Source organism: Syngnathus floridae, chromosome 14 (genome assembly GCF_059516105.1).
Source record: "Syngnathus floridae isolate MCC-2025c chromosome 14, RoL_Sflo_1.0, whole genome shotgun sequence".
NCBI lineage: Eukaryota > Metazoa > Chordata > Actinopteri > Syngnathiformes > Syngnathidae > Syngnathus > Syngnathus floridae.
In genome coordinates, this window is record NC_142426.1 from 3,162,235 (window position 1) to 3,188,762 (window position 26,528).

General features: G+C 45.9%; 4 protein-coding genes, 1 long non-coding RNA gene and 1 other non-coding gene across 11 annotated transcripts; 2 read left to right on the forward strand and 4 right to left on the reverse strand.

The window, feature by feature from the left end:
- Positions 1–239: 239 nt before the first annotated feature.
- LOC148387042 (uncharacterized) lies at positions 240–1,435 on the reverse strand. Its single transcript, XR_015862546.1, has 2 exons — positions 949–1,435; positions 240–889 (listed from the first exon to the last, which is right to left on the reverse strand). It is a non-coding gene; the product is annotated as an uncharacterized LOC148387042 (long non-coding RNA).
- Positions 1,213–5,208, forward strand: LOC148387043 (integral membrane protein 2C-like). 2 transcript variants are annotated; one of them, XM_088396114.1, is made up of 7 exons: positions 1,213–1,437; positions 2,995–3,138; positions 3,208–3,288; positions 3,414–3,584; positions 3,674–3,784; positions 3,932–4,142; positions 4,361–5,208. In XM_088396114.1, exons 1-7 carry the CDS (start codon positions 1,372–1,374, stop codon positions 4,429–4,431), a joined length of 855 nt encoding a protein of 284 aa, XP_088252240.1. In that variant the 5' UTR covers positions 1,213–1,371; the 3' UTR covers positions 4,432–5,208. The 2 variants fall into 2 exon arrangements, with proteins under 2 accessions (XP_088252240.1, XP_088252241.1); XM_088396115.1 differs by having other exon boundaries at positions 1,215–1,437; positions 3,932–4,082.
- On the reverse strand, positions 2,309–9,647 carry snorc (secondary ossification center associated regulator of chondrocyte maturation). 2 transcript variants are annotated; one of them, XR_015862545.1, is made up of 5 exons: positions 9,238–9,647; positions 9,009–9,161; positions 7,349–7,522; positions 3,303–7,246; positions 2,309–3,220 (listed from the first exon to the last, which is right to left on the reverse strand). XR_015862545.1 is itself a non-coding variant. In XM_088396116.1 (4 exons), the coding sequence occupies exons 2-4, from the start codon at positions 9,073–9,075 to the stop codon at positions 7,137–7,139; spliced, it is 351 nt and encodes a 116-aa protein (XP_088252242.1). In that variant the 5' UTR covers positions 9,076–9,161; positions 9,238–9,647; the 3' UTR covers positions 2,309–7,136. The 2 variants fall into 2 exon arrangements, 1 of the variants encoding a protein (XP_088252242.1); XM_088396116.1 differs by having other exon boundaries at positions 2,309–7,246.
- Positions 9,648–9,799: 152 nt separating this feature from the next.
- gigyf2 (GRB10 interacting GYF protein 2) lies at positions 9,800–20,551 on the reverse strand. Of its 4 annotated transcripts, none has more exons than XM_088396113.1 (29): positions 20,408–20,551; positions 19,010–19,060; positions 18,698–18,866; positions 18,445–18,540; positions 17,933–18,032; positions 17,641–17,746; positions 17,456–17,496; positions 17,331–17,363; positions 17,137–17,238; positions 16,779–16,984; positions 16,549–16,696; positions 15,972–16,214; positions 15,718–15,878; positions 15,300–15,456; positions 15,041–15,207; positions 14,838–14,932; positions 14,561–14,689; positions 13,345–13,475; positions 13,167–13,267; positions 12,886–13,026; positions 12,644–12,802; positions 12,280–12,531; positions 11,988–12,110; positions 11,667–11,909; positions 11,352–11,551; positions 11,110–11,261; positions 10,825–11,027; positions 10,444–10,618; positions 9,800–10,362 (listed from the first exon to the last, which is right to left on the reverse strand). In XM_088396113.1, the coding sequence occupies exons 2-29, from the start codon at positions 19,045–19,047 to the stop codon at positions 10,295–10,297; spliced, it is 3,939 nt and encodes a 1,312-aa protein (XP_088252239.1). In that variant the 5' UTR covers positions 19,048–19,060; positions 20,408–20,551; the 3' UTR covers positions 9,800–10,294. The 4 variants fall into 4 exon arrangements, with proteins under 4 accessions (XP_088252239.1, XP_088252237.1, XP_088252238.1 ...); XM_088396111.1 differs by having other exon boundaries at positions 17,137–17,262; XM_088396112.1 differs by having other exon boundaries at positions 11,667–11,906; positions 17,137–17,265.
- Positions 20,552–20,975: 424 nt separating this feature from the next.
- On the forward strand, positions 20,976–21,047 carry trnap-agg (transfer RNA proline (anticodon AGG)). The gene has a single exon. It is a non-coding gene; the product is annotated as a tRNA-Pro (tRNA).
- A 436-nt stretch (positions 21,048–21,483) lies between these two features.
- Positions 21,484–25,002, reverse strand: LOC148387047 (calreticulin-like). The gene is made up of 9 exons (XM_088397425.1): positions 24,807–25,002; positions 24,465–24,566; positions 24,007–24,210; positions 23,825–23,919; positions 23,523–23,732; positions 23,258–23,371; positions 22,796–22,939; positions 22,307–22,399; positions 21,484–22,233 (listed from the first exon to the last, which is right to left on the reverse strand). The coding sequence occupies exons 1-9, from the start codon at positions 24,901–24,903 to the stop codon at positions 22,054–22,056; spliced, it is 1,239 nt and encodes a 412-aa protein (XP_088253551.1). The 5' UTR covers positions 24,904–25,002; the 3' UTR covers positions 21,484–22,053.
- Positions 25,003–26,528: the final 1,526 nt, after the last annotated feature.

The following is a 26,528-nucleotide window of genomic DNA, read 5'->3' on the forward strand; positions in this document are numbered from 1 at the left end:
ACAGGTTTTAATGTTTATTAAAATAATAATAATAATTAACAATAATAATAATAGTAAATTTCAAACCAGCAATCTCATGTGAAATTGCAGTAGATATATTGGATAACAATATTTAGGCGGATATATGCATACACGTTATTTAAAAACTACTATTAGTGTTATAAAATCAAGATCACCCAAAGAGAAGCATAATCTCCCCGTTGTTGCGGGCGCATCCCCTCATGGAATAAAGTTAGCCGTTAGTCAAAGTTTGCTTTATTGTCAATTTCTTCACGTCAAGACATACAAAGAGATCCAAATTGCGTTTCCTACTATCCCACGGTGACAAGACATATTACACATTCAAGTAAACAATACAAAAAGAAGGCACATACAATAAATATTGTATATTGAATATTGCTTGGAGAAAACGTGGATAAAAGAAGTGGTGTCTCAGTGACTGCTTCTTTCTTTCTTTCCTTGGCAAATCGTAAATCGGCATTCAGGCTTCCAAAGTTCACGCCAGGACGTTCACTGACTGATCCGTTGATGCACGCATGGGAAGGAAGGCACTTCAACCATTAACTCGTTCGCGAACGGGAATGTCACGATTCGTTCCCTCACTGATCCGTTCTCGGGATGACCTGGAAATGCAAATCACTCACTGACTAGTTCAGTTGGTGAACGGGAAATGCAAGGACCCCAGGAAGAGTAGCGCTGGCATTGCCATAGCTAATGGGGATCCTAAATGAAACAAACAAACAAACAAACAAACAAACAAACAAACAAACAATTCACGACTCGATCGTGAACGGGAAGTTACGTCATTTTCCTCTTCGTTTTGTTTCACGGCGAGGTGGCACCAGCTTCAATGTGCATTACCGACACCTACTGGTTGAAGTCATATGAACTGAAAAAAGAACGAATCACTTTAGGAAGTGATTCGAACACAATTTCATGCAAGTTTACCTTGAACAAAGCTGCACTTCCGGATGCTGACGTTTGTGCGCGAAATACGGAACACTACCATATCTGGCTCGTGATTTCAAAACAAAAGCTCAGGGTGACATAATCTACGTCAACAGCGCCCTGTAATTGAGTTCACCAATTACAATTCTTACTCTAAATTATAGCTCACGTAAAGACCACGTAAAATCTTGCATTCCATGTCGTATCGAACCTGTCATCGAGACGTTTTCTCTTATTTTGAATGTCCAGGGACGGCTGTTCCTTGGTACCCACACTCGGCTGTGGTCGTCACTGGAGACGTGCTAGTGACGTCACGGTGTCTCTGCTAGTGGGTATATAACTTGAACCGCATCAGAGATGCCAGCAAGCTGAGCGAGAGTACCCCGAAAGGAGACCCCATTCGACCAAAACAGAAGATCCAAAATGGTGAGGATATCCTTCCGCCAGGCTTCGGCTGACAAGGTAGACAAAGACGAAACCTACATAAATGTAAGTTGCACCTTTTATTTTGGATGATGGTGATGAAAATGATTTTTGATTATCATGTTGCATTTTACTGTAAAGTCAATTCTTCCAATACTTAAAATAAGTGACAATACTGCTCCAACTATGCCAATAATAAGGGTACCTGAACCGGACTCGTGTTCACTTTCACAGGGCAATGAGTGATGAATTATTCATTTTGAGATGATCAAGGAATTTTTTGGCGTTTGTGTGCCTTGTGAATTGTATGTTTTGTACGAGTTATCAATTAAAAAGTAAATATGCATTATTTTTAACTGTATTTATTCTGTGATGCAGTATTTATTTGAATAAATACACACTAGATACGTTAAGTTTTGATGATCTGTGGTGACTACATAATGATTTCTATTTTGAGCATTAATTACTCCTGTTTGGTGAAATTAGTTTTCTGATGATTTTTTTGGTACACTTTGTGATGATGTTGATGGTTTTATCTAGTTAGTAATTTAGTTCAGTGGCCATTAAAAATATTTTGAATCCGGTCAGTGTGTGTTTGTGTATTCTCCAAAATGAATTTACTATATATGTACAAGAATGTGTGAAGATTTTTCAGATATTTCCTTAAATTCTGTCATGGAATCAATTATTAATAAATATATTAGCAGAAATAGATGGGTTTTTTTTTGTATGAGTAGTTTTTATACTATATTAAAATGGTCATAATCTTGTAAGCAGAAAGTGCTAATTATTACTTTAAAAATGTGGTTTTTTATTCATTCCTTATCAAGTCTTTTGTTAGCTGAGTGGATTGTGCAAGTGTACCTCATGTTTAGTGGCGCTCAAATGATGTCAAGTGTAAAATGAGCCTTTCACTTGCCAGCCATATTAAAGTCCATTGAGTATTCCACACATTATTTATTACACACGAGAATCTGTCTGTCAGTCCCGCGTGACGTCAAGGCGCATCCGATCATCAGGTTCTGCACACGTCTAAAAATAAGCAAGCTCCGGGAATCCCACGTCGTCCCATATGGACGCGGGCGTCTCAGAATAGGCCTCGGCCAAAACCGTCAGAGCCTCCTGATGCTCCCACTTCCGCTCATCGCCATGGCGACGGTAGTATGGCATTGGCAGACGATTGCTTGTGAGATTGTGGGCGAGCATCAGCGCCGCCCGGTCTTCTGTCAGATCTCTCGGGCTGACTCACAACTCAGCGATGCGATTTGCACGTCAGGACTTGTCGAGTGCTGCTTCTTGACTAGATTAGTGACTAAAATTCACAACAGATGCTAATTGGGTGAACACAAGTTAACACCTTTTCGGCAGGTTTTAGGGTAAGGGATAATGGGGGTTAAGGTTGAGGGCCGCCAACCCCAACGTTCCCAAATCGCCTGTGTCGTGGTTGCTGTCATACACGGCACACTACCGTCCACTCTTCCATTTTTGTTTTTCTCGTCATTGTCACAACACCAGACAAACTGGAGGTACAACGAAATGACTACATGGCCATTACATAAGTGTAAAAACTGCACCCAAAGGCCAAACTACTGTAACAGATGTGTTTTTTTGTCTGTGTGCCAGGAAACAGACCAGGAGTCTAATCAAGCTCAGATCAAGAGGTATTTTCCTGTCCGCTTGTGTGTCATCATGTTTTCTGGACTGGTCATCTTCCTTGGAATGCTGCTGGGCTCCATTTACACCTACCGCCACTTCTTCGCTGCAGAGGTAGGAGGTGTCCATGTCCGTGTGCGTCGTGTGGTCTAACATGGCTCCTTGTTTTTACCGCCCATCCAGCTGCATGACACGTCTGCAAACAGCAATTCATCTTTCAATCGGCAGGTGCCCGGGCCAAAAGATCTCGACCAAGACATCAATGTAATCTTAAATACCGTCTGTCTGTCTTTTCGTTCCATTCATTCCGTCATCACCTCAGAGAAAAGAGCGCTTCTTGGCGGAAGGTGCCATGTGCTAACTCAGGCGTGTTTGTGTGTTTTTTTCAGCAAGCGACCGACGTGTTCAAATGCAACGTTGTCCTCAACTGGCATCAGAACCGAATGGCGCTGGTCATGGCCGTGGGCATCTACCTGGAAGGCGACAACCAGTACATCAGAATAGACTTGTTTCGAGCTGGACATGAGGAGCCCGTCAGCATTATCCACGACTTTGCAAATGTGAGGCTTGTTTTTGGCCATTTGTGAGCACAAGCTCACTAGCCAAATATTCGTATTCAGTTCTGACCTCCATGAAAATGTATCGACAGCTCAAGACGGCATATTATGCCAAAAAACAGCATAAGTGCTATGTGACCTCGCTGAACACCAACCTGGTCAAAGCTCCACGGAACCTTTGGGATGTGCTGACCTTCACCAAGGTGAGAGTACACCAGAGTATGCACAACTGGGTGAAGGCGGTCACTGTTCTGCAAAAAAAAGGACAGCTAAGGGTTAAAAAATGCTTGGAATTACTGATCTTGTGTACATGACGTCATTCACTTTTTCTTTTTATGGGGTGTGCACAGAGGGAGATGTACCTGGCAGATAATTACAAAATCCAAGAGGTGATGCAGGTGACCCGCCAGCTGCACGACCACAAGGATCTAGGTGGACCCATTCAAGGGATGTGCCGCAACTTGACCACCTTCGAAATGGTTCCCAAGGGCGACGTCGACAGTGAGTCGGGCAACTACGAAAGTGCCTCGGGCAACTACGAAAGTGTCTCAAAGCAAGAAAGTATGAGTAGTATTGTCATAAAGAACTTTTATTGGGCTGGAGCAAATGATTCCCATTTGATATTCCCATGTTCACATGTAATGACGGTGACCCTTTTGGTCACATTTAAACAAGTTCAAATACACATTGCAAAAATAGAGCAAAATGCATCAAAAGCAATTTTAGGTTGAGGCCGTTTTTATGAAGAAGTCTTTAACATTGTGTTGTGTTTTTTCTAGCCACCAACGACTGCCTACTGATTAGGCACTTGGAGAACCGCTACTTTGTGGAAACCAATATCTGCAACTAAAGAACACAACAGCCCGGCTCGGCCACCACCTCTTCAAGTTTTATTCTAAAATGCACTTTAACCTTTGGCAATCCAGGGTGCCTCTTGCTCAAATTCAGCTAAGATAAGAAGCTTGCATAGAGAACCACCAAATTTGATTTTGATTTGTAAATTTTCTGAATTGACATTTGTCAATGGCAAATTTTAATCTGATGGTTTTGTTTGGCCTAATTGTTATTTAACAACTACTTTTTTTCCTGGCGAATCAGGTTTTTGAGAGATTTTATATTTGTGTAAATTTGCTTGAACTAATTTATAAATATGATGAAATAGTATATATTAAATAATATATGAAAACAAGGACAGATTTGGTATCGTTGTACTTGCATGATTACAAACGAATCCAAATTTGTGGACCAGAAGTATGTCACCAAAAAAAACATACCTCAGACTTGGTATATAGTAAATGACCTTTGATTGTTACCGAGCAATATATTAAGAAAAATGTTTTCCATGTTTAATAGTGTTCAGTCGTGTATATTTGGATTTTGTTTGGTGAAATGGCTTTGGACTGTAAGCAACAGAGCTTTAAAGCTTCAGAGGAACCAATGTGAAGTTTGTACTATTACTATTCTAAAATGAAAGAGGATTTGACTGTAGATATCTGAAATGACTTGTCTATGATTATTTACACGTAATTGTAACCACTTTTAAGAACAAATTACTGTTTCCGTTGACATATTTTTGTATTTTACTGTACTTAATATTTTGCTGCTTCAATAAACGATTTAACTTTTAGCTATCTGGATTTTTTAATGGTTAGTTGGAACTTGAGGTGGTTTTGCAAGTGGCAACAAATTGAAAGGTTTATAAGGTGACTCATGCGAGGGTAGGAGGACAAAGGGTTTTTTTTGGGTGAAAATGGAGTACTTTGAAAATGGCGTGCGTGTCGAATTGAAAGTAACGGGGGCGTTGGCACTAAAACGAAGTTATGCCTATTTGCGCATGGGCGCCAGTCTTCCAAAACAAGGCCTGATGTGTGCCTTTAAAAAAAAAAAAATATATATATATATATATATATATATATATATATATATATATTACCGTATTTGCCGGTGTATAAGTCGACTCGGTGTATAAGTCGACCCCCTAAAATTCGACGGAAATTCACGATTTTATGATATATCCTTTGTATAAATCGAGCTCAATTGTTGCATTATATTAAACTTCAAAATTCAATCAGAAATATGCGAAATTTATTGATGAAATGTGTTCAAATTTCGGGAGGCCGTGCGCATGCGCAGTGGCCGGAAATAGCTCCAGCCGAGCGGATCGGCTGTTTATAAGCACCGCGGAGGAGATCGCGGAGCCTCATTCGACTTCCAGCGGCCGGCGAGCTCGCGCACGCCGCCCGGCACCACCGGGAGGACGGAAATAGCTTCAAGCCGAGCGGATCGGCACTTTATAAGCACCGCGGAGGAGATCGCGGAGCCTCATTCAACTTCCAGTGGCCAGCGCACTCGCGCACGCCGCCTGGCACCACCGGGAGGCCGTGCGCACGCGCCAAGTGGCCGGGAATAGCTCCCGCCGAGCGGATCGGCTCTTTATAAGCACCGCGGAGCAGATCGCGGGGCCTCATTCGACTTCCAGTGGCTCCATCCGGGAGGCCGTGCGCACGCGCCAAGTGGCCGAAAATAGCTCCCGGCGAGCGGATCGGCTGTTTATAAGCACCGCGGAGGAGATCGCGGAGCCTCATTCGACTTCCAGCGGGCCCCGCACTCGCGCACGGCTCTTGCGCCATAAAGAGTCCGCCTCGGCTGGTTCCCCATGTCGGCCAGAACAAGTGAAAATTCGGCCTCTTCCCCTGGAAGTCTGGCCAAGTTTGGCGAATATTTTCTAAGTGCCAACGACTCAACTGTCGTAAAGTGTCCGCCTCGGCTGGTTCCCCATGTCGGCCACCACAAGTGAAAATTCGGCCTCTTCCCCTGGAAGTCTGGCCAAGTTTGGCAAATATTTTCAAAGTGCGAACGACTCATCCGCCGTAAAGTGTCCGCCTGGGTTGGTTCCCCATGTCGGACATAACAAGTGAAAATTCGGCCTCTTCCCCTGGAAGTCCGGCCAAGTTTGGCGAATATTTTCTAAGTGCCAACGACTCAACCGCCGTAAAGTGTCCGCCTCGGCTGGTTCCTCCGGTCGGCCAGAACAAATGAAAATTCAGCCTCTTCCCCTGGAAGTCTGGCGAATATTTTCTAAGTGCCAAGACATGGCGATTGAATGTTTACGTACCGGTAGTTATTGTCGTTGCTTGACGCGCGATGACTCGCACATTCGCTCAATACCCAGTACTTCCCCCTAGCAGTCATCGTCGCTGTCTGGCTTTCGATGTCCGTTATTGAGGTGAGAATATTTGAAATTGTTGCTGAGGATGCGTGTTAATGCGACGAACGCTTTATAATGATTCAGTTTCTCGCTGTTTGATGAGCCTGACGGACGCACACCCACGCACAATGAGATGCACGAGAAACGGCCTTGGTTACCATCACATTTGAAGCGATGAATACGAAGTTAAATTTTATGACTCGGTGTATAAGTCGAGGTCGATTTTTTTCGGTCGATTTTGGATCGAAAAAGGTCGACCAATACACCGGCAAATACGGTATTAACACACACATTTTACAGAACACACACAGACACGCGCACACAACACACACACGTCCAAACGCATTCTAGGAGGCTGTGAATTTTCTGAGCGTGATGACAATGAGCGCCAGAAGGACAGACGCTCCGAGGAAGACTGCGATGACAATGGCAGTGATGGCACCTGGTCCCAGGACGCCTACACACAAATTTATCATGTCACATGACCACACCCAGAAGCCACCGGGCCTTGTGGGCACACACAATTTATCCACTGTTTTTCTAAACGCCACTTTCTTACCTTCGTTTTCGTCCACGGCGAGGCCTTGCGTTGCGTCCTCGTAGTCGAAGGTAAAGGCCGGCTCGGTCATGTGATGAAGGGGCTCCCTTGTGGTGGTGCCGACGGGTGATACATCTGCGGGGAGCTCTCCAGACACGATGTCTTGGTAGTCCCTAGGCGGGTCGGCGACAGTCTCTGCAAAAGAGAAAAAAAGTGATTTCAAGGTGAGTAGATATAAAGTGCCATGATCGTCGGTTTGTTTCAGACGTCTGTGAAGAGCTTCTGTGTGCCCCCAACGGCTCCGGAGCGGCAGTATAAGCAAGTCTTTGTTAGGAGGCAACATTTTGTCCGTTTGGGCTTCAAGTGGCCTCCTGACATGTTGTTTTTTCCTTCCTGTAACGTTCCAAGGAACCTCCTGGACTGGCAGAAAAGCTCCTTCAGTCTGCGTGATTATCACAGAGGAGCCGATGAAGAGGCTCGTCAACATGAAAGTCATCTGTGTCCACTCTGGACGCTCTATTAGGCACACCTCCACATTGCTGTTCTGTTGTAGAAGGCAGATGGCCCGTGGAAAATGGTCATATATAGTCAACTATATAAACCAGCTGAGTACACAAACACAAGCCAATCCATGCCCGCGCACATTGAGTCAACAAAACCATCCAAATATGCTGACGCTGGGCCTGTGACTTCGTCACTCCAAAATATGGGACCCACTTCTTTAGTTCCTGCAATTGCACCGGGGTGTATAGACTTTTTATACCCTGCATACTTTGCCACCGGTGGTTGTCCAGCAGAAATGGAAGCCAAGCGGTGTCTTTTGAATTTGGTGAGTATTTGTGTTGTGTTGACCCAGAAACTTCCTGTCCCCGCGGCAGGACGGGAGGCTTTTGGAGGCGCGGGCCCCAGGCCAGAAGCGCCATCAATGAAGCGTTCAAGGCCCACGTACAAAAGGCGGCTTGTGCTTGTCGGGTCCACGGCCGGTAACAACCGGCCCGGCCCGAACCAGACAGCGGCCAGGTTCTGTTTGTCAAACAAACTTGTTGATGGCGCCGTTTGCTAAAGGCTGATCTGACCAGAGAGGTCAACAAACAAGAACATGGACATTTGGTTCCGTGAGTGTTCTCAAGGACAGATGTTACACACGGATGGGAGGGGGGGGGGGGGGGGACTAAAAGCGCTACATGGTAGGTAGCGCAATGTAAATCTGGTTCCGTGGTATTTATTCCGTAACCATACTTGTAACAAACATGCTTGAGAGCATTGTTGTATTATCTGTCTACATGTGTTGCTCAACCGTTTGTGCTCAAATACATAGCCTTTGGGGAAGTTATTTAAAAAAAAAAAAAAGAAAATTTTGAGTCAAAAGTTTATGAATTTGCAGCATTTGGAGGTCGTATGAGCTGAAGGCCCTTTAGAAATCGAGTTTGTGAGTTTTTGAAAAGCATCTGCTTGAATTTGTTTCCAGGAAATCAGAGTAGACCTCTCGAAGCTGAGTAGCTGCTGAAAATTCATGCAAGACTCAAACCCTGAACCTCTTGGGTGCAGAGCAAACGTTCGAACCACTACAACACTATGCTGTCTAAATTAAACGAGAAGATTTTATTTCATGCTGATTAATAACCGGATGAAATACCAAAGCATGCACGAGAGCTTTTTCTTTTTTTTTTTTTTTTTTTACCTGAGTGCCCGAAGACAGCCAAGATGCCCAGGAGTACCAGGACTCTGCAGGTGCTGCTGCGGACCATGACGACTAAGTCCTCGATCTGTTGTGATCACAAGAAGTGCAGGAGAGGATCTGAGGGACCAAGGTGGAGGCTTCTAAAGGGTAGGCCTATGGGTGAAAGAAGAGCAGTTTAGTATTTTTTTTTTGAGGGGGGGGGGGGGCAAGGGCGGGACTAGGTGCGTACCCAACTGTCAGCACAGTGGCGACTTTGTGAGTTCATCTCAGTAGCGCCCACCTACTCCAAGCTCCTCCGACCACACAAGCGGATGCGAGGTAAACATGACGCTTAAGCAGATCACTTCCGATGACGACTATTTGGCTTTCTTTTTCCGCCACTTGTGGAATTTCTGACCAGTCGTTTGGCCTGAGTTTTGTATTGTAACTGAAACACTGCATGTCCATATCAATATAAATTTGAATTTCCTATTGAAATTTGCTGTTGACCAGTGTAATGGAGCAATCTGAGTTGTTTTAAAACAACCTTTAACATACTTAGAACTGCTCCAGGAATAATTATTGTACTAGATAATGTCCTTTTTGAAGTCTTTCCACAGCTCAAGTCGAAGGACTAGCTTCCAAAGATTTCTATGAATATTGATTGCACCTCCTTTAACTCCATTTTAACTCACACTGAAGACAGCAAAAAGGGAAAAAGGGGTTAATACAATGACAACATTAAGAGAACATCAGATTTCACAACAAAGCCATAATAAAAAGTACCACCCCAGCAGATCATTTTCCATATATTATCAGAGATGCAAGTTGAAAGTTTATTTTTTTAAACAGCCTAGTATTTTACAAGAAATAGATAACTACTTGGGACTTGGAACATGTCCTTAAAACAGGACATAAAGTAGGCACCGATCCTTAGGCTCAACTCTGCCGTCTTAATCCACCAATAACTAGCATCATTGGGTGGGGCGGGGCAACAAAAAAAAAGGAGAAAGGGCAGAATGTGTTGAGTGGGGGTGGGGGGGGGACAATTGGTATTCAATAAATAGAAGAAATTGATATCATCTCTCACTTTCCCCACCAACACTTTAGAGAAGAAGGTCCAATTGGAAGATTCTGCCAACTGCGGCTGATAGAACAAAATCAGACCCACAGCATCCGAGGAGCCTTTTGCTATGTTTTGGATTGATGGATGATGAAAGAAAATGGTGACATTATGTTGGCAGCTGCGGTTGAGGGAGGGTTGGGGTTCGAGTCAGTCAGTGGGTGTTTTACTCGGCTGCATTCCCTTAAAAATCCTCCACAGTTTCAATCTCGCCCATGTTCAGTCTCTCGGACGATGCGTTAACAGAAAAACCTGATGGCAAAGAAAGCAAAACAGACAGCTCAGATATTTTGGAGGCTGGGAAAAGCTGCCATAGGCCGGGACGGGCCTCACCTAGAAGGCTGGGATCCGCACGGACCATTTTCTGCTTCTTTTTCTTCTTCCCTGAGGTGACCGTCTCAAAGCGCTGCTGCGGTGGCGGTGGCTGTTGATGATGTTGCTTGTGCTGACCACTTGTGTGGTTGCCCAGGTAGAGCGTTGATGATCCTGTTCCTCCCCACACAGAATCCTTCACGGGAACCAAGGTGAAGACATTTCCAGAGGAAAACAAACTCACATTTATAAAACTCAATATTATAATGACATTCTAATACTGAGGTATGTGTATCAATATGTGAACCTCAAACAGGTCTGCAATCTAGTGGTGCTTGGTGATATTGCAACTCAACTTGTCAAGCGCTGTATATTTGGATTCGATCCAATTTCTATCCCTACCTGCTGCTGTTTCAGGGCTTGCCCTTGCTTCTGCTGCGGCGGCGGCGACGTTTTTTGCTGATTAGCGTTCTGTTTGGCACGACGCTCCAGGAACTGCTTGGCAAAGTCCTTGGCCTCGGGAGTGTCCCCCAGGTAGGCCTTGACGTAGTCGTGCACCTCGTACGGTGAGTCCACTTCTTTGAGGAACGATGCAAACGTGGGAACTGTGGCGGGCGGGCGGCGCAAACGTGAATTCGAGGGGGACGGTTGTGTCATGGCGCCGGGCATTTTTGCGCGCCTATTTACCATCCAGATTGTTGGCTGTGTTGAGGCTGTGGAGAGTGCGCTCGCACCACTGCATGAAGCCATCCTGCTGGCTCTTATTGATCCCTTGGAACAACCTGAGCAGCTTCTCTTCCTCCTCCACCTTCTTGTTGGCTCGCCCACTCGTGGAATTACTTCACGTGGCCAAACAAATATGGAAGACACAAAATAAGATCAAAGTCCATTTGACTTTCCTTTCCTCAGAAGGCAGCTTGGACCCTTACCTGAGGTTGGCATTGCCCTTGTTTTTCTGCGCATTTCCTTTCTTGGTGGGCGGGGGCTGCTGGACAGCCTCCTTCACAGCTTCATCCCAGAAGCCCATGTTGGAGTTGTGGGTGTCCCCCCAGATGCTGCTGGAGTCCACCGCCCAGTTTGAGCAAGGGGTGATGTTCACGGAACCCCATACGGAGTTGCTCAGAGATGTCTGACGAGAACGATCGACACTTCAATAAAATAAACGCCATTCAGACCCTGAATAAATTGGCTCATTGAATTTACGAGCGGCCAGTAAGTGCACTCCCTCCCGTCCGTCTACATACAGTTTTGTTCTGCGGCCGGGTCGGCTGGGCCAAGATGTGATTCTGTTGCTGCTGTTGGGGCGGTGGCTCCTTCCTCTGTTTCATCTGCTGCGCTTCCTCCCTCTGAATCTCCAGCAGAGACTTGGTCGCGGGGGGCTGCTTAGCGGCGTGCCCCCAGCCCGACAGCTTGGCCTGGGCCTGCTGGGCCTGCTGCAGGGCCTGGTGCTGCTGCAGCTTCAGGAGCTCCTGCTGCTGACGCTGCTGCTACAAGTGTGGGAGGCGCAAAAATATGATTTGAAAAAAGAAAATAAATAAAAGGCCTGGTGAGCAGCATCATTTTACCTCTTCTAGTGCCTGTCTTTCCCGCTCCTCTTCCAGTTTCTGGATCTCGGCTAGTGACAGGGTGTTATGATTCTTGTTGCTAGCGTTGGCGGACTGATGACCCCACTTGGATGACAACGGAAGCTAGAAACAGGGAAGAGTGTTGGTGGAACTCAACACTTGTAACATTCAGCCTATTGAGCACCAAGAGTCAAATTGTGTTTTCAACTTTCCTGAGATAGCCGTTTCAAAAATGACCTGGCTATCTTTGCTACTTAATCAGGAAGTTGGGTGCACGAGTTTGTCGTTTCACCTTCATTTGTGCAAGCTGCTGCTGCTGTTGCAGTCTTCTGAGAGCCTCCTGCTGCTGCTGCCTCTGTCTCTGCAGCTCCTGCTGTCTCTGCGCCTCCTGCTCCCTCCGCTTTTGCTCCTCCTGCTGTTGCTGAGCAAGGGCAGCCGCCGCCGCTGCAGCTGCCGCTGCAGCAGCAGCCTCCTCCTCTACTCGCTTCTCCTCCTCGCGCCTCCTTAATGCCTCCAGCTCCTCTTGTTTTCTGCGCTCCTCCTCCTGTATGCGTGAGGAAAATTCCCGCTTGGAATAAATAAATGATAAAAGGGCTCTCTCTTTTTTTTACTTGTGAAACACTGAAAGCTTCGACCCGGCCAGGGGCTGGCTTGACCTGTTTGCGAAGGAAGTCCTCCCTTTTCTTCCTCTCCTCCTCCTCTCTTCTCCTCTCCTCAAGTCTTCGCAGGGCTTCCTCCTGCGCCAGTCTCTCTTCTTGCTCCTTTTTTCTCCGTTGCGCCTCCTCCTGTTCTCTCTGTCGTCTTAGAGCTTCCTCCTATAGATGTTCATTATTGTTAGTCTTAGCAGCATCCCCATCAAATGTTTTGGAGTTACTTTGATTGGAGAAAACCACTCAACCTGTTTTTGTCTCGCCAGCTCCTCCTCCTCCAGGCGCTTACGCTCCTCCTCTTCACGAGCCCGCAGAGCCTCCTCCAGTCGCTTCCTCTCTTCTTCTTCTCTTTTGGCTCTCAGTTCAGCTTCGCGCCTCTCCAGTTCCAACTGAGGTTTTAGAGAATGTGGTTTCAAAGTTCGACCGCAGTAATTGAACCCCGGTAGGGACTTTCACCAATTGAGGAAAAAAAAAAAACACCAAAACATTTTTCAAAAGTTTTCTTGCTGACTGCAGGAATGCAAATTACCTTTGCAGCCTTTGATTTCTCCAACTGCTGCATCTGCTCGATGGTCGGCGCCTTCGCCACGGAGTCTATGGGCAAGTCCCACACGCTGCTGCCATCCCATGCTGTTGAGAACAGAAAAAAAACCACACCACAATTAGATATGACAACCCACTTCCATACTTTGGTGAGGTTGACTTACTGCTTGACGTGGCTGTGGGGAGGTTTGGTGTGCAAGAAGCCTGCGAGGACGGATTCTGCATTTCCCATACAGAACCGGAGTCGGGTACAGACAGGGACCGTGTAACAGGAGGTAGAAGGCTCTCCGATGTTCTGCAAAGGTAAACAATAGATAATTGTGGTACAGTCTAAGCCAGGGGTCACCAACACGGTGCCCGCGGGCACCAGGTAGCCCGTGAGGACCGCATAAGTCGCCCGCAGGACTGTTCTAAAATTAGCTCAAATAGCGGCACTTGTCAGTGAGCTGCATCTATTTATTTTACAATCAAACCTCGGTTTCTGAACGTCCCGGTTCTCGAACAAGTCGGAATTTGAATAAAAAATTTGAGATTTTTTTCTTCGGTTGTTGAACAAAATTCATAGGTCGAACCTCACTAGATGAGCCGGGAGGACCCGAGAAAACCCGACCGCGCGGCCCGGATGCCGACTGAATCTGTGGTTATGGTATTTTCGTTACTTTGAGGATTGTATTAACCCCTAATCATGCCTCCAAAGAAAGCAAGTGGGAGCAGTAAAGCCATCCTAAAACACAAAGACGCTCTTAAAGCAATGCGACACTGAGCGCCCGGCGCGCTGCGGTTGCGCGATCGGACCAAATAAAGCTCCCCGCGCACTGAGGTCCACTTAAATTTTGGAAAGTACATCAGGACTTTAAGAATATTTTGTAAATTTCAGCGACGGCTCTGTCACAATAAGGCGACCAGCGCGGTGCAGTTGCGCGGTCGGCGACGCGCTACGGTTGCGCGTTCGGCGGTGCGCTGAAGTTGCGCGATCGGGCAAAAATGCGCAAATGAAAAAAATGTTTAAAAAAAAAAAAGAAAGGGGGGGTTTCTTTTAGTCTTGGAACGGACTAATTTTTTTTCTATTGTTTGTAATGGGAAAAATAGATTCGGAATTCGACCGATTTGCTTCTCGAACCGCCTTCTGGAACGGATTGTGGTCGAAAACCGAGATTTGACTGTATTTTTGCTATTCTTGTTAAAATCACACTTACATGAGAACTGGAAATAACAATGATAACATAAAGTGAAAGCTAAATTGAGCAAATTGGCTATTTCAGAAGTGTGTGTCAAACTGGTAGCCCTTTGCCTTAATCAGTACCCAGGAAGTAGCTCTTGGTTTAAGAAAGGTTGGTGACCCCTAGTCTAAGCTCTCGGGAGTGAAAAATCTGTGCGGACCTTATCTTGAGAGCTTGGTATTGCTGCTGAAGCGTGTTGAGCTGCTGTTGGTGTTGCTGCTGCTGTTGAAGAGGAGCCGAGCTCAGCACTGCCGCCTTCTGCTGGGCCAGGGCCTGAGCATACTGCTGTCTGAAAGGACACAGCAAAGACATTGCACCTTTTAATACAAAGCTCCCCGGTGAGGTGTTCCCACCGGGAGGAGACTTCGGGGATGACTCGGGACACGCTGGAGAGTGTATGTCTCTCGACTGGTGGGTTTTCTGCTGAATCAACTCACCTCAAGAGGTATTGATATTGAAGCTGCTGCAACTGGTAAAGGTTGAGCGCAGTGAGCTCCTGCTGCCGTTTCAACCTTTCTTGGTCGGCGTCACCCTGCATCGGCATCATTGGACACAAAGGTGTGATTGGATCGTTGAGTTGTCATTTTCCTTCCTTTGAACATGTTGCTCACGAATTCAGATTTCATTTGTGAAGAGGTACCTGCAGGGGTGGCGGCGCGGGGCCCGGCGTGAAAGGGACTCTCCCCCAAATCTTCATCATCTCCCCCAAGGCCTGAAAGATGTCATCGCAGCCTCTTTTCACCAGGAGAGACATGGTGAAGTAACCCGCCTGGAACCATTCGGCCATCTCCTGGTTGCTGAAAGGACCTGAAGACAAAACCGCAAGATCGGGTATGTTCCAAGCGGCCTCACGGAGGTTCCCCTAACATTTTTCTTGTAACTTCCTTCATCTGTCTTACCCTGTATCTCCCCTTGAGGGTCTTTGTAAAACCACTTGAGTGCAGTCTTGTGAGTGAGCGGCAGGCCTGCAGCTTTGGGCTTTTCGGGGGCTTTGGCAGCCAGTCTGTCATCGTCCGCCACGCCGTCCTGGAGGTAAGCCACCATTTTCTCTGCCTCCTGGGGGTAGACGCGTGGAGAAAGCAGATGGTGTGCCGCAGTTTAGACGTACTAAAAAAGTGACTTGCTGTGTCGGTTTCTACTCAAGCTGAGAGCCCACACATCAAAATAACCATACAGACAACTGAGGGTTATATTGTGTTCTCCATTTCAATATTTACAATAATGATGAATTCATTACTGCTGATGAAGAACAGACTGCGGCGTATTGTGGCTTGTTACATAGCAAGTTACGGGGACAGGCTAAAACGAAGGAGTTACCTGCTCAAAGTGCTTCAAACCCTCGTCTTCATCTGTGTCATGTGACACGGCGGCAGGCCTGGAAATTGGGGCTAACACAGTTGAAGAAAAGGGCAGGGGATTGTTCATAGCCACGAGCACCTCCCCGGGCGTCTGCATGCTGGACGACTGCATGCGAACTTCTGTGAGTAAGGAACAGACAAATACTGTGTGGTTGCTACTCGCTTTTTCTTTTCCCACGGTTCTTTACGGTCCACCCAAAGAAGAAAAATGACCTGTGAGGGTGGCGGAAATCCGCGAGTTGGGTAGCGACATGCTGTTGGACAACGGGACGTGCTGAGCAACTTTGCAGGGTTCTGGCGGTCGCTCCAGGTGGGGTTGCCTTTCGGGTTCCTCCGTCAGGTTGAGGTGGCCAGGCGACGCAGACTTGTGGGTCGTCTGGGCCTCGGGGATCGTCCCAACGGCGGGCGGGGGAACAGGTGGGGTCTCCTCTGACATTCTGCTCACCCCTGTGAATACTAAGAGTAGAGATGACATTGTGTCAACTGGAGCACTTGTTCTTGTTATGTTCCTCAGCGCTACAATTGATCCCAAACAAAAAGAAGGTCGGTTCTCAAGCTGTGCCGGGCACAGTAATGGGCTTTTAAGGAGCTCTTGCTTGGCTGAATAAGTGTGCCAGGAGTGTTTCACTCAAACGTTTTCATTTTCCTTTCGCCGATGCTCATGGAACTAATTGTCTTACGGCGGTTACCTGTGAAAATGTTGCTCTGCTGCTGCTTGGCATGTTTCAGTTGCATGCCGATTCAATTTAGCGTGACAATGACAGGGCCTGAATTTTAAAAGGCTCCAAACCTTTTCGGTCAGAATTTTGCTTGGCTTCTATTTCTGTTTCTTTGGTCTCCTTGGGCTGACTGTCTTCCTCCTCTAGGGCCTCCTCACACTCTTCCAAGGGTTTAAAATCCAACTCGGCCTCCTCCAGGATGGGCTCTTTGGAGGCTTTCTGAGAAGCCAACAGAAGGTCACGCTCGTCGCACAAAACTCACGTAAAGAAGATCCGTTGACAGAAATGCCTCTCCGCTTGCCTTGAGTGAGAGAAAGGCCCCCGACGAGTCGAAGGTGCCCGCCTCCTCGTCCGCGTCCTCCAGACACCACTCGGGCAGAGCGTCCCTGTCGTCATCCAAGCTGCCGCTGCCCGAACGCTGCCTCCTGTAGGTGCGTTCGTCTTCTCGCGAGTCAAACGGAATGCGGCGCCGCTGCTCCGGATGCCACGCCGCGCTCCGAGGTACATCTAAGGTAAATGAAAACAAACACATTGAATGTCTTCCAAATGAAGGTGAACACACTGTAAAATTTTAAAAGTCGGTCAAATAGACTAGTGCAAGTCAGCGTGGTCCCTGCCCACCGTCCCAATCAAAAACCTTCCCCCCCGATTATCCTCACCATTCTGATCGTCACGAGAGGTACGCCAATTCTCGCTCTCTGAGCGCGTGAAGTCGTGTTTCCTCGACAGGCCCAGCCCGGCATCCTCGTAGTTGTTTCGCACTGCGAAATTCGTCATTGGGGAAGCTGCTTAGAGGTGAAGTAAGTCGGCTTTTATCGTTTCCATTCGACACGGAGTGACTGAACAAACTTACCGTGATTCAGCTGGAAATGTCCTGGCGACACTTCTGTATGGGAATAAAGAAAAAGGGAGATAAGCCAGCGTTTGCCACCACCGACGAACAAATGGATTATTTGAACAAGCTATTTCGATACTAACCCGGGTCTTTTCGGCCTGGCTTTTCAAATCTTCTATCGCCCCTGATGGGAAAAAAACACACACAACCCAAAAAGAGTAAATAAGTCCCCAAGGAAATACACAAACAGTGCATTTGTGGTTTCTTCTTTGCGTAACTGTCTGTAGGTCTTGTGGAAACTTGAACGCACAAATGGATGCGTCAGTACCTTTCCTCCCAGCTCTGGGAGCGATGCATCTCCCTGCCCCCACGGCCAAAACCTTCCACATCATCAAAACTTCTTTGGTAAAACCCTCCGTCTCCTCTTCCTCGACCTGAAAACAACCAGAGACTCAGAACACAACCATTATTCGATGTCAAAGACAGAAAGAGAGAGCGACCGAATTGGAGCGCCCGGATTGGTGGGAGCCCTCAAAGGCATCCCAACTATTCGCAGTTGTTTTTAAAAGGCATAGACATCACTTTTAAAGTCACGTCGAAGGAAACTAGGAAGCGTTTACCTCTACCCCTTGAGGTACTTCGGCCTCGAGGCGCACTCACTACCGCGCCGCTTCCTCGTCGGAATACGGCAGCACTGTTTACAGACAAGGAAAAATTTCTCTGCGAACACAAACAGAAAGGGGAGGGAACCTTTTTTTTTTTTTTCCAATTGACTTGTAAGGAATGTCCGTGTCTAAATGAATGAAATACTGGCAACCTTGACAAACTGACAAACTCTCAGCTGATAACTAATAGGGGCATGTGCTGTGTACAGGCTCTAAAGGACAAATTTGGAGCTAAAAGAGGCGGTAATAAAGGATGCTTCGATATACCTGGCAGCAAACAATACAGTAGTTGCTTATTCAGCATGGAACACACAACAAAACTGGAAATGGTTCGAGTGGCCAAATAGAACGACGTCAGCATGGAGTAAATTGTGAGCTTGAGATTGTGAGTGATAATGATCAGAGGAAATTTGTCTTTAAGGGTTGTTGAGAACAGACATTTTAGGACAGGCATCAAGCAGCCCTACCTGTTCTTCCTCTGTAAAAGAAACAAGTGCCAGAGGCGGGAAAGGTTCCTCTTGCAATATGGGCAGGAACTCCTTATCATGCAAGTCTATAGGGATCTAGCAGAAGACAACACACACATCAACATAAAACACTCGAGGTTAAGCAAAGTGATCCCCACGGCATCTTGTTGCTCTCAATATTTTCACCTCTGGCAGGTGGGTCTGTCTGCATAGCGTACGACAAATGGGGGCATCTGCTGAGTGTCATGTTTACCTTGTTGTCTTTTACATAAAGTGCTAACATTTCCTCTCTTCCGTATCGATAGTCTGCAAGCTTGTACTTTGGCAATACAGGCGAGAGAGGTGGCGAGCTAATGGCGTTGTTGCTGCTGCTTCCTCCGCCACCGCCGCCACTGCTTGCACCTCCAGACAGGGCACGGAGCCTGCGCAGAGCCAAAAGGTTTAGTGAATTGCTGAATGAAAAGCTGGAGGTGGCACGTCCGAACATGCCTGGAGAGGTTGCACTAGTAGGGGGGGGTTGGCTCACCATTGAAAATTACATTCACAAACAAATGTACTACTATACCATTCTGGTCCAAAGTTAAGTGTCTGTGTCTCGGCCATTTTCCTTGAAGGTCTAAAAATGTACAAAAGATACGATGAATCAATCACACACTTGTCACTGTTCAGCAAGATTTTTGTCTTTTTTTATGAAGAACGGGGACTGTTGAGCCTCACACAACCAAACTTTGTTTCGTTTGGAAAGATACTTTGTCAGCTGATTTGATATGTCCCAGGCGCTTGTGACAGAACGCCCCCCCCTCAACACACCCACACACAAACACACACCCACACACGTGTACAATTTCAATGTGCAAGCTATTTTAGCTCTTGCCGTGTGGGTGACTCTGTCAAGCACCTGTAATTGACATGGGTCTCAACTTCAAGTAGAAGCCGGAAGGTGATCAATACGGGTTAGATCGTCAAGTCGTAATTTGGAGTGTCTACTCCGGCTGTCACATTGAAGGCATGCTAAATGACTCTCAAATGGGAAGGGGGGCCATCCCACTCGCCATATGGGAACCCAAGATAAGCCACGTGTAAGATGCTTAATAATGTAATGGGTCCTATGAAAAGGTGAAAAACGTTGGAGATAACCCGGGTGGGCACGGCGACGACAGTTTTTTGGGGGGGAGGGAGTTATGTGGACACACCCGCTGTCCAGTCATGGTTCCACACACTTAAAGAAATGCTACGCTAACACCATGAATGGCCGCCTGATGACAGCAAAGTTGCTCGGATCTTAAGTGTAACATGTTATAAACCGACAACTTGGTCCCATTGAGTCATAAATAAAAACCACTCGGTGCAGGGGTTCGGGTCAGGCAGGTTACGCTGCCATTACTTCACGAATAATTCATATAATTCCTCAAGTCCATCAAGATAGTTCATTCGTGTGTGGATGAATGCTTAAAGCATGACTATGGTAGAAGTTGCGTTACGGGGAATTATTTCGATGACAATGCGAGTAGTTGCATGTTTTTGGCAGACACTTTGATGCCTCACCACAGCTAACTCTTGCATTAGCCGCCGTGCTAAAAGCTAACTGCAGTTGACCAAGTGCACATAGCATTAAATCACAGCGAGGGAGATTCGAGCAGTTGCGGTGAACAAAACACACGTAGCCACACGCTCATCCGCCTGGACATGTTGTCATATACCAACGATCCGAACAATAATAATCGCGATATTGGCACCGCGGCACGAGTTAATCCTCGAAAAGACCAAGCACTTGTGGCTAGCATGCTAACAGGTTAGCTCACTAGCTTTTTTTGGACGGAGGCCTCCCGGAGTAAACACGGAGGAGACTTCCTAACAGTACCGCTGAAAAGTAACCTGGGTTGGCTCGATGTTGGCTTTACGACGTGGCACTTTACTTTCAGCAGCCTCGTGCTGGTAGGGCGTTTAATTTGGGCTGTCTTACCTCTGCTTGACGTGACAGCGTAAGGTTTTGAATTCGACTGTAAGCGCTAGCTCCCTCTCACTCGCTCTCTGTCTTTTCCTTGGTGTCGCTCTCTCGCTCACCCGTCCCCTCCGCGTTATTCTGAGTCCCACTCGATTACGCGACACGACACGCCCTGCTTCAATGTGATTGGCTGTAGAATCCGAGCAAGACACACCCTATAGGCTAGCTCATGAAATATGACCCCTCCAAAGATGGAGGGCGTGTCTTGTCTTGGCCCAATTGAGATGGCCAGTGAGATCCATTTATACGCGCCCCTCCCTCTCTGCCACAAGATGGCTGCGTAGGAGAGTCACATGACTTACAGTTAAAACCCCTAAATAACGTGAAAAGAAACTGTGCTGACTATTACACGCGTGTGGACTGTGACGCCTCATTTAATACGATACAGCAACTTCTACTGCGTGTGATGAAACGGATGAAACTAAAATGAATATTACTGGCGAAAAGGGCGTAGTTATTTAACCTACCAATGGGCTACGACCAATTCTTGTATTCTTGTACGCATGAATCCGCTTCTTAACCAGACGGCTCGTTGGTCTAGGGGTATGATTCTCGCTTAGGGTGCGAGAGGTCCCGGGTTCAAATCCCGGACGAGCCCAACTTTTTTCTTTTATTTTTTACTCAAAAAACTTTGCAGTTTCTGACGCAATATAGCCGCTTCGGTTTTGTGCTAAATAGTGAACTTCAGCCGTGACGAGTGCAAAATACGTGATAAATTGAACATTGCTAATTGTACTAGTTATCATAGAATTACTGTCTCATGTAAATCTACTGAGATGCACTGGTAATACGCTTCAGAATTAACAGTTGTCACGCGTCATTTCTTACATGCAGCTGTCGCTTTAGCAAGTAAATGGAGGGAAAAAATAATGGATAATAAAAGTTGCGTTGGCCGGGAGTCGGACCAAGACGAGATTCCTCTCGCGAGACCACCATGGACTGCGCGTTTTGTACACGGAGCACCACATTCTGATTCAATTTCAAAACCATAATTTTTGTAAATTCAAGCCACCTGGAAAAAAATCACATACACGTTTTATAAAAACTTTTGTATAATCATTTATTTGGACCAATAGAAACGAGCACACCCTTGCTCTATTCACACCAGAAAAGGGTCGAGAGGTCTGTTCACCAGACTGCTTTGATCACACACTAGAATTAAAACGTAGACAGGTGATTTTACATCATTTGAAGGCATTGTATTCGGGCAATTCTTATTTGCGCTATAAGATGAGTGGTATGTAAACAGTACAATTGCATCCTTGATTATTGTAGGTGATTTGAATGGTACACATTTAATTGTTTTCCACAGCAAAAGACATGTTACCACTTAAATATGAATGATGCGAGATGTTAAGCCTTCACTCTGACCCAAATGGGAAGGCAAAATGACAGCTCCTTTCTCTAAGAAGATGAAGTTTAAGAAAAACAGGATTGCAATTGTGCATCGAGCCAGTTGTTAGGAGATGCAATGTTGACATAATGGCCAAAGTAAAAGCTATCCTCCCTTGTTGACATTTTACTTTTTTAGGGTGAGGATGCACAGCAGCCACGAAATCCCCGGAATGTACACAGTTTTTTCTCTTTCTGCAAAGCAGACCTTCTCAAAGCTCATCTTTGGGCTTTTCATCATCTTCATCCTCATTCTCATCATCCTCATCGTCATTATCATCCTCGTCTTCCCCATCTTCATCCTCGCCGTGGGCATCCTGCTCTTTGTTTTTCTCCTCCTCTTCCTTGCGTTTCACATCATCTTGTTCCTCTTTCATTTTACGCTCGGGTTCCTGTAAATAAACGTCGGACAAAATTAGGACGATTATCTTGCAAATTGAAATTCCATGAGAATACGCTTAATACCTTTGTGACACCCCACGTCTCATTCCCGATGTCCTCGGCTTCCTTTGCATCATCAGTGATCAGGAAGTTGTCAAAGATGGTGCCGGATTTGACCTGTGCGCAAAATTGAGCTTCAGTTTGCTGTCAATGTGACATTAAAGTTAAAGTCAATTAAGTTAAAGTCCCAATGATCATCGTCACACACACATCTGGGTGTGGTGAAATTTGTCCTCTGCATTTAACCCACCCCCATGTGATTTTGATCCATCCCCTGGGGGAGAGGGGAGCAGTGAGCAGCAGCAGTGCCGCGCTCGGGAATCATTTGGTGCTCTAACCCCCCAATTCCAACCCTTAATAATGAGTGCCAAGCAGGGAGGCAATGGGTCCCATTTTTATAGTCTTTGGTATGACCCGGCCGGGGTTTGAACCCACAACCTTCCAGTCTCAGGGTGGACACTCTACTACTAGGACACTGAGCTGGTTAGCATGACAATGTTTAGTCTCATCTACCTGCCAAAGGTCAAGACCAATCACACCGATGTTGTCAAACTTGTAGATGGTTGCGTCAGGGCTGTAGTCAGGATTGTCAATCTCAGGGTGCACCCAGACTCCTTTGAAGTTGGGATTGTCCATCTGCTTGGGTTTCCAGTCTCCCTGCAACAAAGGGTAAAATTAGGGGCACATGGGAAATTGACGAGAGTAGGATCTCAACAGCCTGAAATGAACTAGGAATTGCTGCAGTGAGTTTTGTTGGAAGCACAAATCTTGACATGAGTTACTTTGGAGCATCTGTCTGTTATAAAAGCAGTGCTCTGCTGTCATCTTGTGGCATATACATGCAATGAAAATTGACAACAGTACTGGCTAGAATTGCGGATCCTTAGAGTATTTCAGACACCTGGGAGTTGTTTTAATTGTAGAAAAAATTTGCAAGATTGGGTAAAAAAAAAAATTCAGTTTTTAATCACCTACCTTGTATTCTGGGTTGGGGATCATGGGAGGCTCCCATTCTCCGTCCATGTCTTCGTCCCAGTCATCTGGCTTTTTGGCATCAGGGTCAGGGATGTTTTCAGGCTTGTCCCAGTCCTGAAGAGTGAAGGCATTTCCAAGATCAACTGGTAATCTGGGCACTTCTTGGTATTTAATTTATGGTGTCATCCAAAGGTAAATAGTTTCAGTTTATTGTAATTTATCATTTTCACACAGTTAATGCTAAAATATTGCTTTTCTTTCTCACCTCGGGCTTGGTGTCGTCGGGATCGTCGATCTTGGCGCGGTCATCCCAGTCCTCTGGCTTCTTGGCTTCAGGGTCCTTGATCTTCTTTGGGGGCAGGAAGTCCCAGTCCTCTTCCAGGCTGCCCGACTCCACCTTCTTGTTGTCGATCTTCACTTCGTAGGTCTGGTCGGGATTTAGGATCAGTGTGTACAGGTGGGTGAGTTCATCGTCCTGAAAGAAAAGAACAAGGGTTAAAATTCTATGAGAAATCTGTATTTATGGGCTTTGGAAGTCAGCTTCTGAAATATATATGAATAAATTACCATGCACTTGATTTCCTTCTTGATGAGGTGATTCTGGCCCTTGTAATTGAAAATGACATGGACCTTTTTGGTGCTATAGCCACAAATGTCCGGGCCTGTGCGAAGCAAATGATCTCAATCATTACAGTGCGCAAGTGGTTCACTTAAACTCAAAGCTGGGGGGTGGCGGGGCTGTAACTTACCAAACATGATGTAGTATGTAGACTCCCCATGCATGGCGGTCTGTTCCATGTCCGCCGGGAAGACCTTGACGTAGCCGCCGCCGCAGTCAATCTTCTGTTCGTGTTTGACGGTGAACTGAATGACCAAACTCTTGCCTTCGTTACTGAACGGCTCAAATCGAATGGAGGATGCATAGAAACGAGCATCCTGGCTTGTCTGGAGACCTAAAAACATAGGACAATATAACGTCATAGCATTCATCAAACCATTGACCTGTGCATTAGGTCAATGCCCTTAATGGCAAAGCCCACCAACATCATTTATCATCAAATTGATTTTTTTTCCTATTCGGTCCAAAATACTTGATGAATAAACTGAGAAACAATTGCATTTTGTTGATGTTTTAATACACTTTATTTCCTCTTAGTCCATGAACAAGTTTAGTTTTGCTTTCTTCCTTGTTCAACCATTTGCTCACCTTTGTCCTTCTCGGCGTCGCCATAGAATTCGCCAGCCGTCAGTTTCCATTTGCCGTAGTCAGATTTGTGTTTGGAGTCAACCCAGCGACTTCTCCATTCATCTGCTCAACAAACAAATCAAAATCGGGGGGATTAAAGACCACAGTTTACACGAGAACACGCCTTCAAATCTCTTACGCCAATTTTAAGAGGCGATGAGGCCTTTTTAGCAACCAGGGTGGAAGCACATTTGGAAGTTTTAGCAGGTATTAAAAACACTGTCAAATAAAAAAAAAAGGAGCTATAAGCTAATTTGACATTTAATAGCGTGACATTAACTTTCGGTTTTGCTTTAACCTTACCGCCATCCAAGAACTCTTCCCGAAGGTACACCTTGGCTTGTACGCAATAGGCTACTAAAAGCGCCGTAATAGCGGCCAAAAGTTGCATTTTGCCCATCTTCTTTCTTTCCTCTCAGACTTGGTGCCCTTCTCGAGAGTCTTTTCGGAGAGACTTCGCACTGGAGTGGAGTGTCTTACCAGAAGCGGCTCAAGCTAACAGATGTCCGCACGCCATAGGACGAACACACGGCCTGGCTGGACCAATCACAGTGAACCACGAAACCGAGTATGCTTCCGGGGACTGATCCAGGATCTGCTATTTCTTTGACATACTCTCACGCTGTACGTCAGTCAACCGATAGAGGTCGTAAATTCCAGCCTCAACATGGCTCAATCATGTTGGCTCTATTATCATCTTTAAATTTTTGCGGTTTCTTGTAACAAAGGTAAGTTTAAAATATGTGTAACAACATCACACTATGAACGTGGTTTTGTTATTACAAAAATGCCATTGTAAATGTAAAGAAAATGTCAAAAGGGCCCCAGTGGACCGATGCTATATCATATGTAGTAGAAAGAAGGAAAATATCTACTCAGATTTGACCAGGCTCGACTGTTAAAATTAGGTGACAAGACCTTAAAACACCCTAAAAATACATTAAAGTTAGTTTTACAAAAAAGAAAACACAAAACTTTACGTAGAAATTATATTGTGATGAATACTGATCCCCATACATAACAAGCTGTACAGTTGTGATGAAAGGTCAACTATAGTGTAGCCAATAAATAATTAAAAATAATTCTATTGTATTTTAATTGACCTTTTACAGTTGTAACCGGCGCCAATAAATGTGTACAGGAAAAAAAATCATTTCCTGGTGTCAATGAACGCACCACAAGATTCCACCGCCAAGAATGGGAATTAAAGGCCTAGAGACATCCCTTTTTTTTTCAGTTAGAACGGAATTTGATAGAATGTATAAAGAGAACACATTTGCCGCATTGGAAATTAAAAATGGACACCGATTACTAAGAATAAAGCTAAAATTAAATGCCAGTTTATCGATCGGTTTCCGCACACAGCCACACCGGTGGCGCCATTAATGTGACGTCACAAGTTGTACATCCGGATCTCAACGAACCCAAACAACATGGCAGATGATAGCCACAGCTCCGTTTCCAGCGGCAATATTAGCATCATTTCATCCGATTCAGAAACCTCTTTTGACCCAGAATATGATGAACCTAGCAGTTCACTTGGGCTGAGCTGAGCACGTTTTCTGAATTGTGCCCCTCCCGTCACTCTGGTTAGGTTGGCATAGTAAAAAATGCTCTTGGGGGCTTTAGAGTGCCGAGTTGATCTCGGCACATGAAGAAATGACCACCTGCAACGTCTGGTTTAGGTTTTATAAGCATTTTTAATTTTATTGCTTAAATCGCATTTTCTCGACGAGCTGAGCACGTTTTCTGAGATGTGCCTCTCCCGTCACGCTGGTTAGGTTGGCATAGTAAAAGGTTCTCTAGGGGGCTTTAGAGTGCCGAGTTGTCCACGGCGCATGAAGAAATTACCATCTGCAGCGTTTGATTTAGGTTTAAATCGCATTTTTAATTTTATTGCTTAAATCACATTTTCTCGACGAGCTGAGCACGTTTTCTGATTTGTGCCCCTCCCGTCACTCTAGTTAGGTTGGCATAGAAAAAAGTTCTCTTGGGGGCTTTAGAGCGCCGAGTTGACCACGACAC

Coding starts and splice junctions, on each gene's coding strand:
- LOC148387043 (XM_088396114.1), top strand. CDS start 1,372: ATGGTGAGGATATCCTTCCGCCAGGCTTCGGCTGACAAGGTAGACAAA. Junction 1,438..2,994: donor AAGACGAAACCTACATAAAT/GTAAGTTGCACC, acceptor TCTGTGTGCCAG/GAAACAGACCAGGAGTCTAA. Junction 3,289..3,413: donor ATCTCGACCAAGACATCAAT/GTAATCTTAAAT, acceptor TGTTTTTTTCAG/CAAGCGACCGACGTGTTCAA.
- snorc (XM_088396116.1), bottom strand. CDS start 9,075: ATGGTCCGCAGCAGCACCTGCAGAGTCCTGGTACTCCTGGGCATCTTG. Junction 7,523..9,008: donor GGCTGTCTTCGGGCACTCAG/GTAAAAAAAAAA, acceptor TCTCTTTTGCAG/AGACTGTCGCCGACCCGCCT. Junction 7,247..7,348: donor CGCCGTGGACGAAAACGAAG/GTAAGAAAGTGG, acceptor ATTTGTGTGTAG/GCGTCCTGGGACCAGGTGCC.
- gigyf2 (XM_088396110.1), bottom strand. CDS start 19,047: ATGGCCGAGACACAGACACTTAACTTTGGACCAGAATG. Junction 14,933..15,040: donor CCGCGCCGCCACCCCTGCAG/GTACCTCTTCAC, acceptor ATGCCGATGCAG/GGTGACGCCGACCAAGAAAG. Junction 10,363..10,443: donor TGCGGATCCCAGCCTTCTAG/GTGAGGCCCGTC, acceptor CTTTGCCATCAG/GTTTTTCTGTTAACGCATCG.
- LOC148387047 (XM_088397425.1), bottom strand. CDS start 24,903: ATGGGCAAAATGCAACTTTTGGCCGCTATTACGGCGCTTTTAGTAGCC. Junction 23,733..23,824: donor AGAAGGAAATCAAGTGCATG/GTAATTTATTCA, acceptor CTTTTCTTTCAG/GACGATGAACTCACCCACCT. Junction 22,400..22,795: donor TTGGTCTTGACCTTTGGCAG/GTAGATGAGACT, acceptor TTTTGCGCACAG/GTCAAATCCGGCACCATCTT.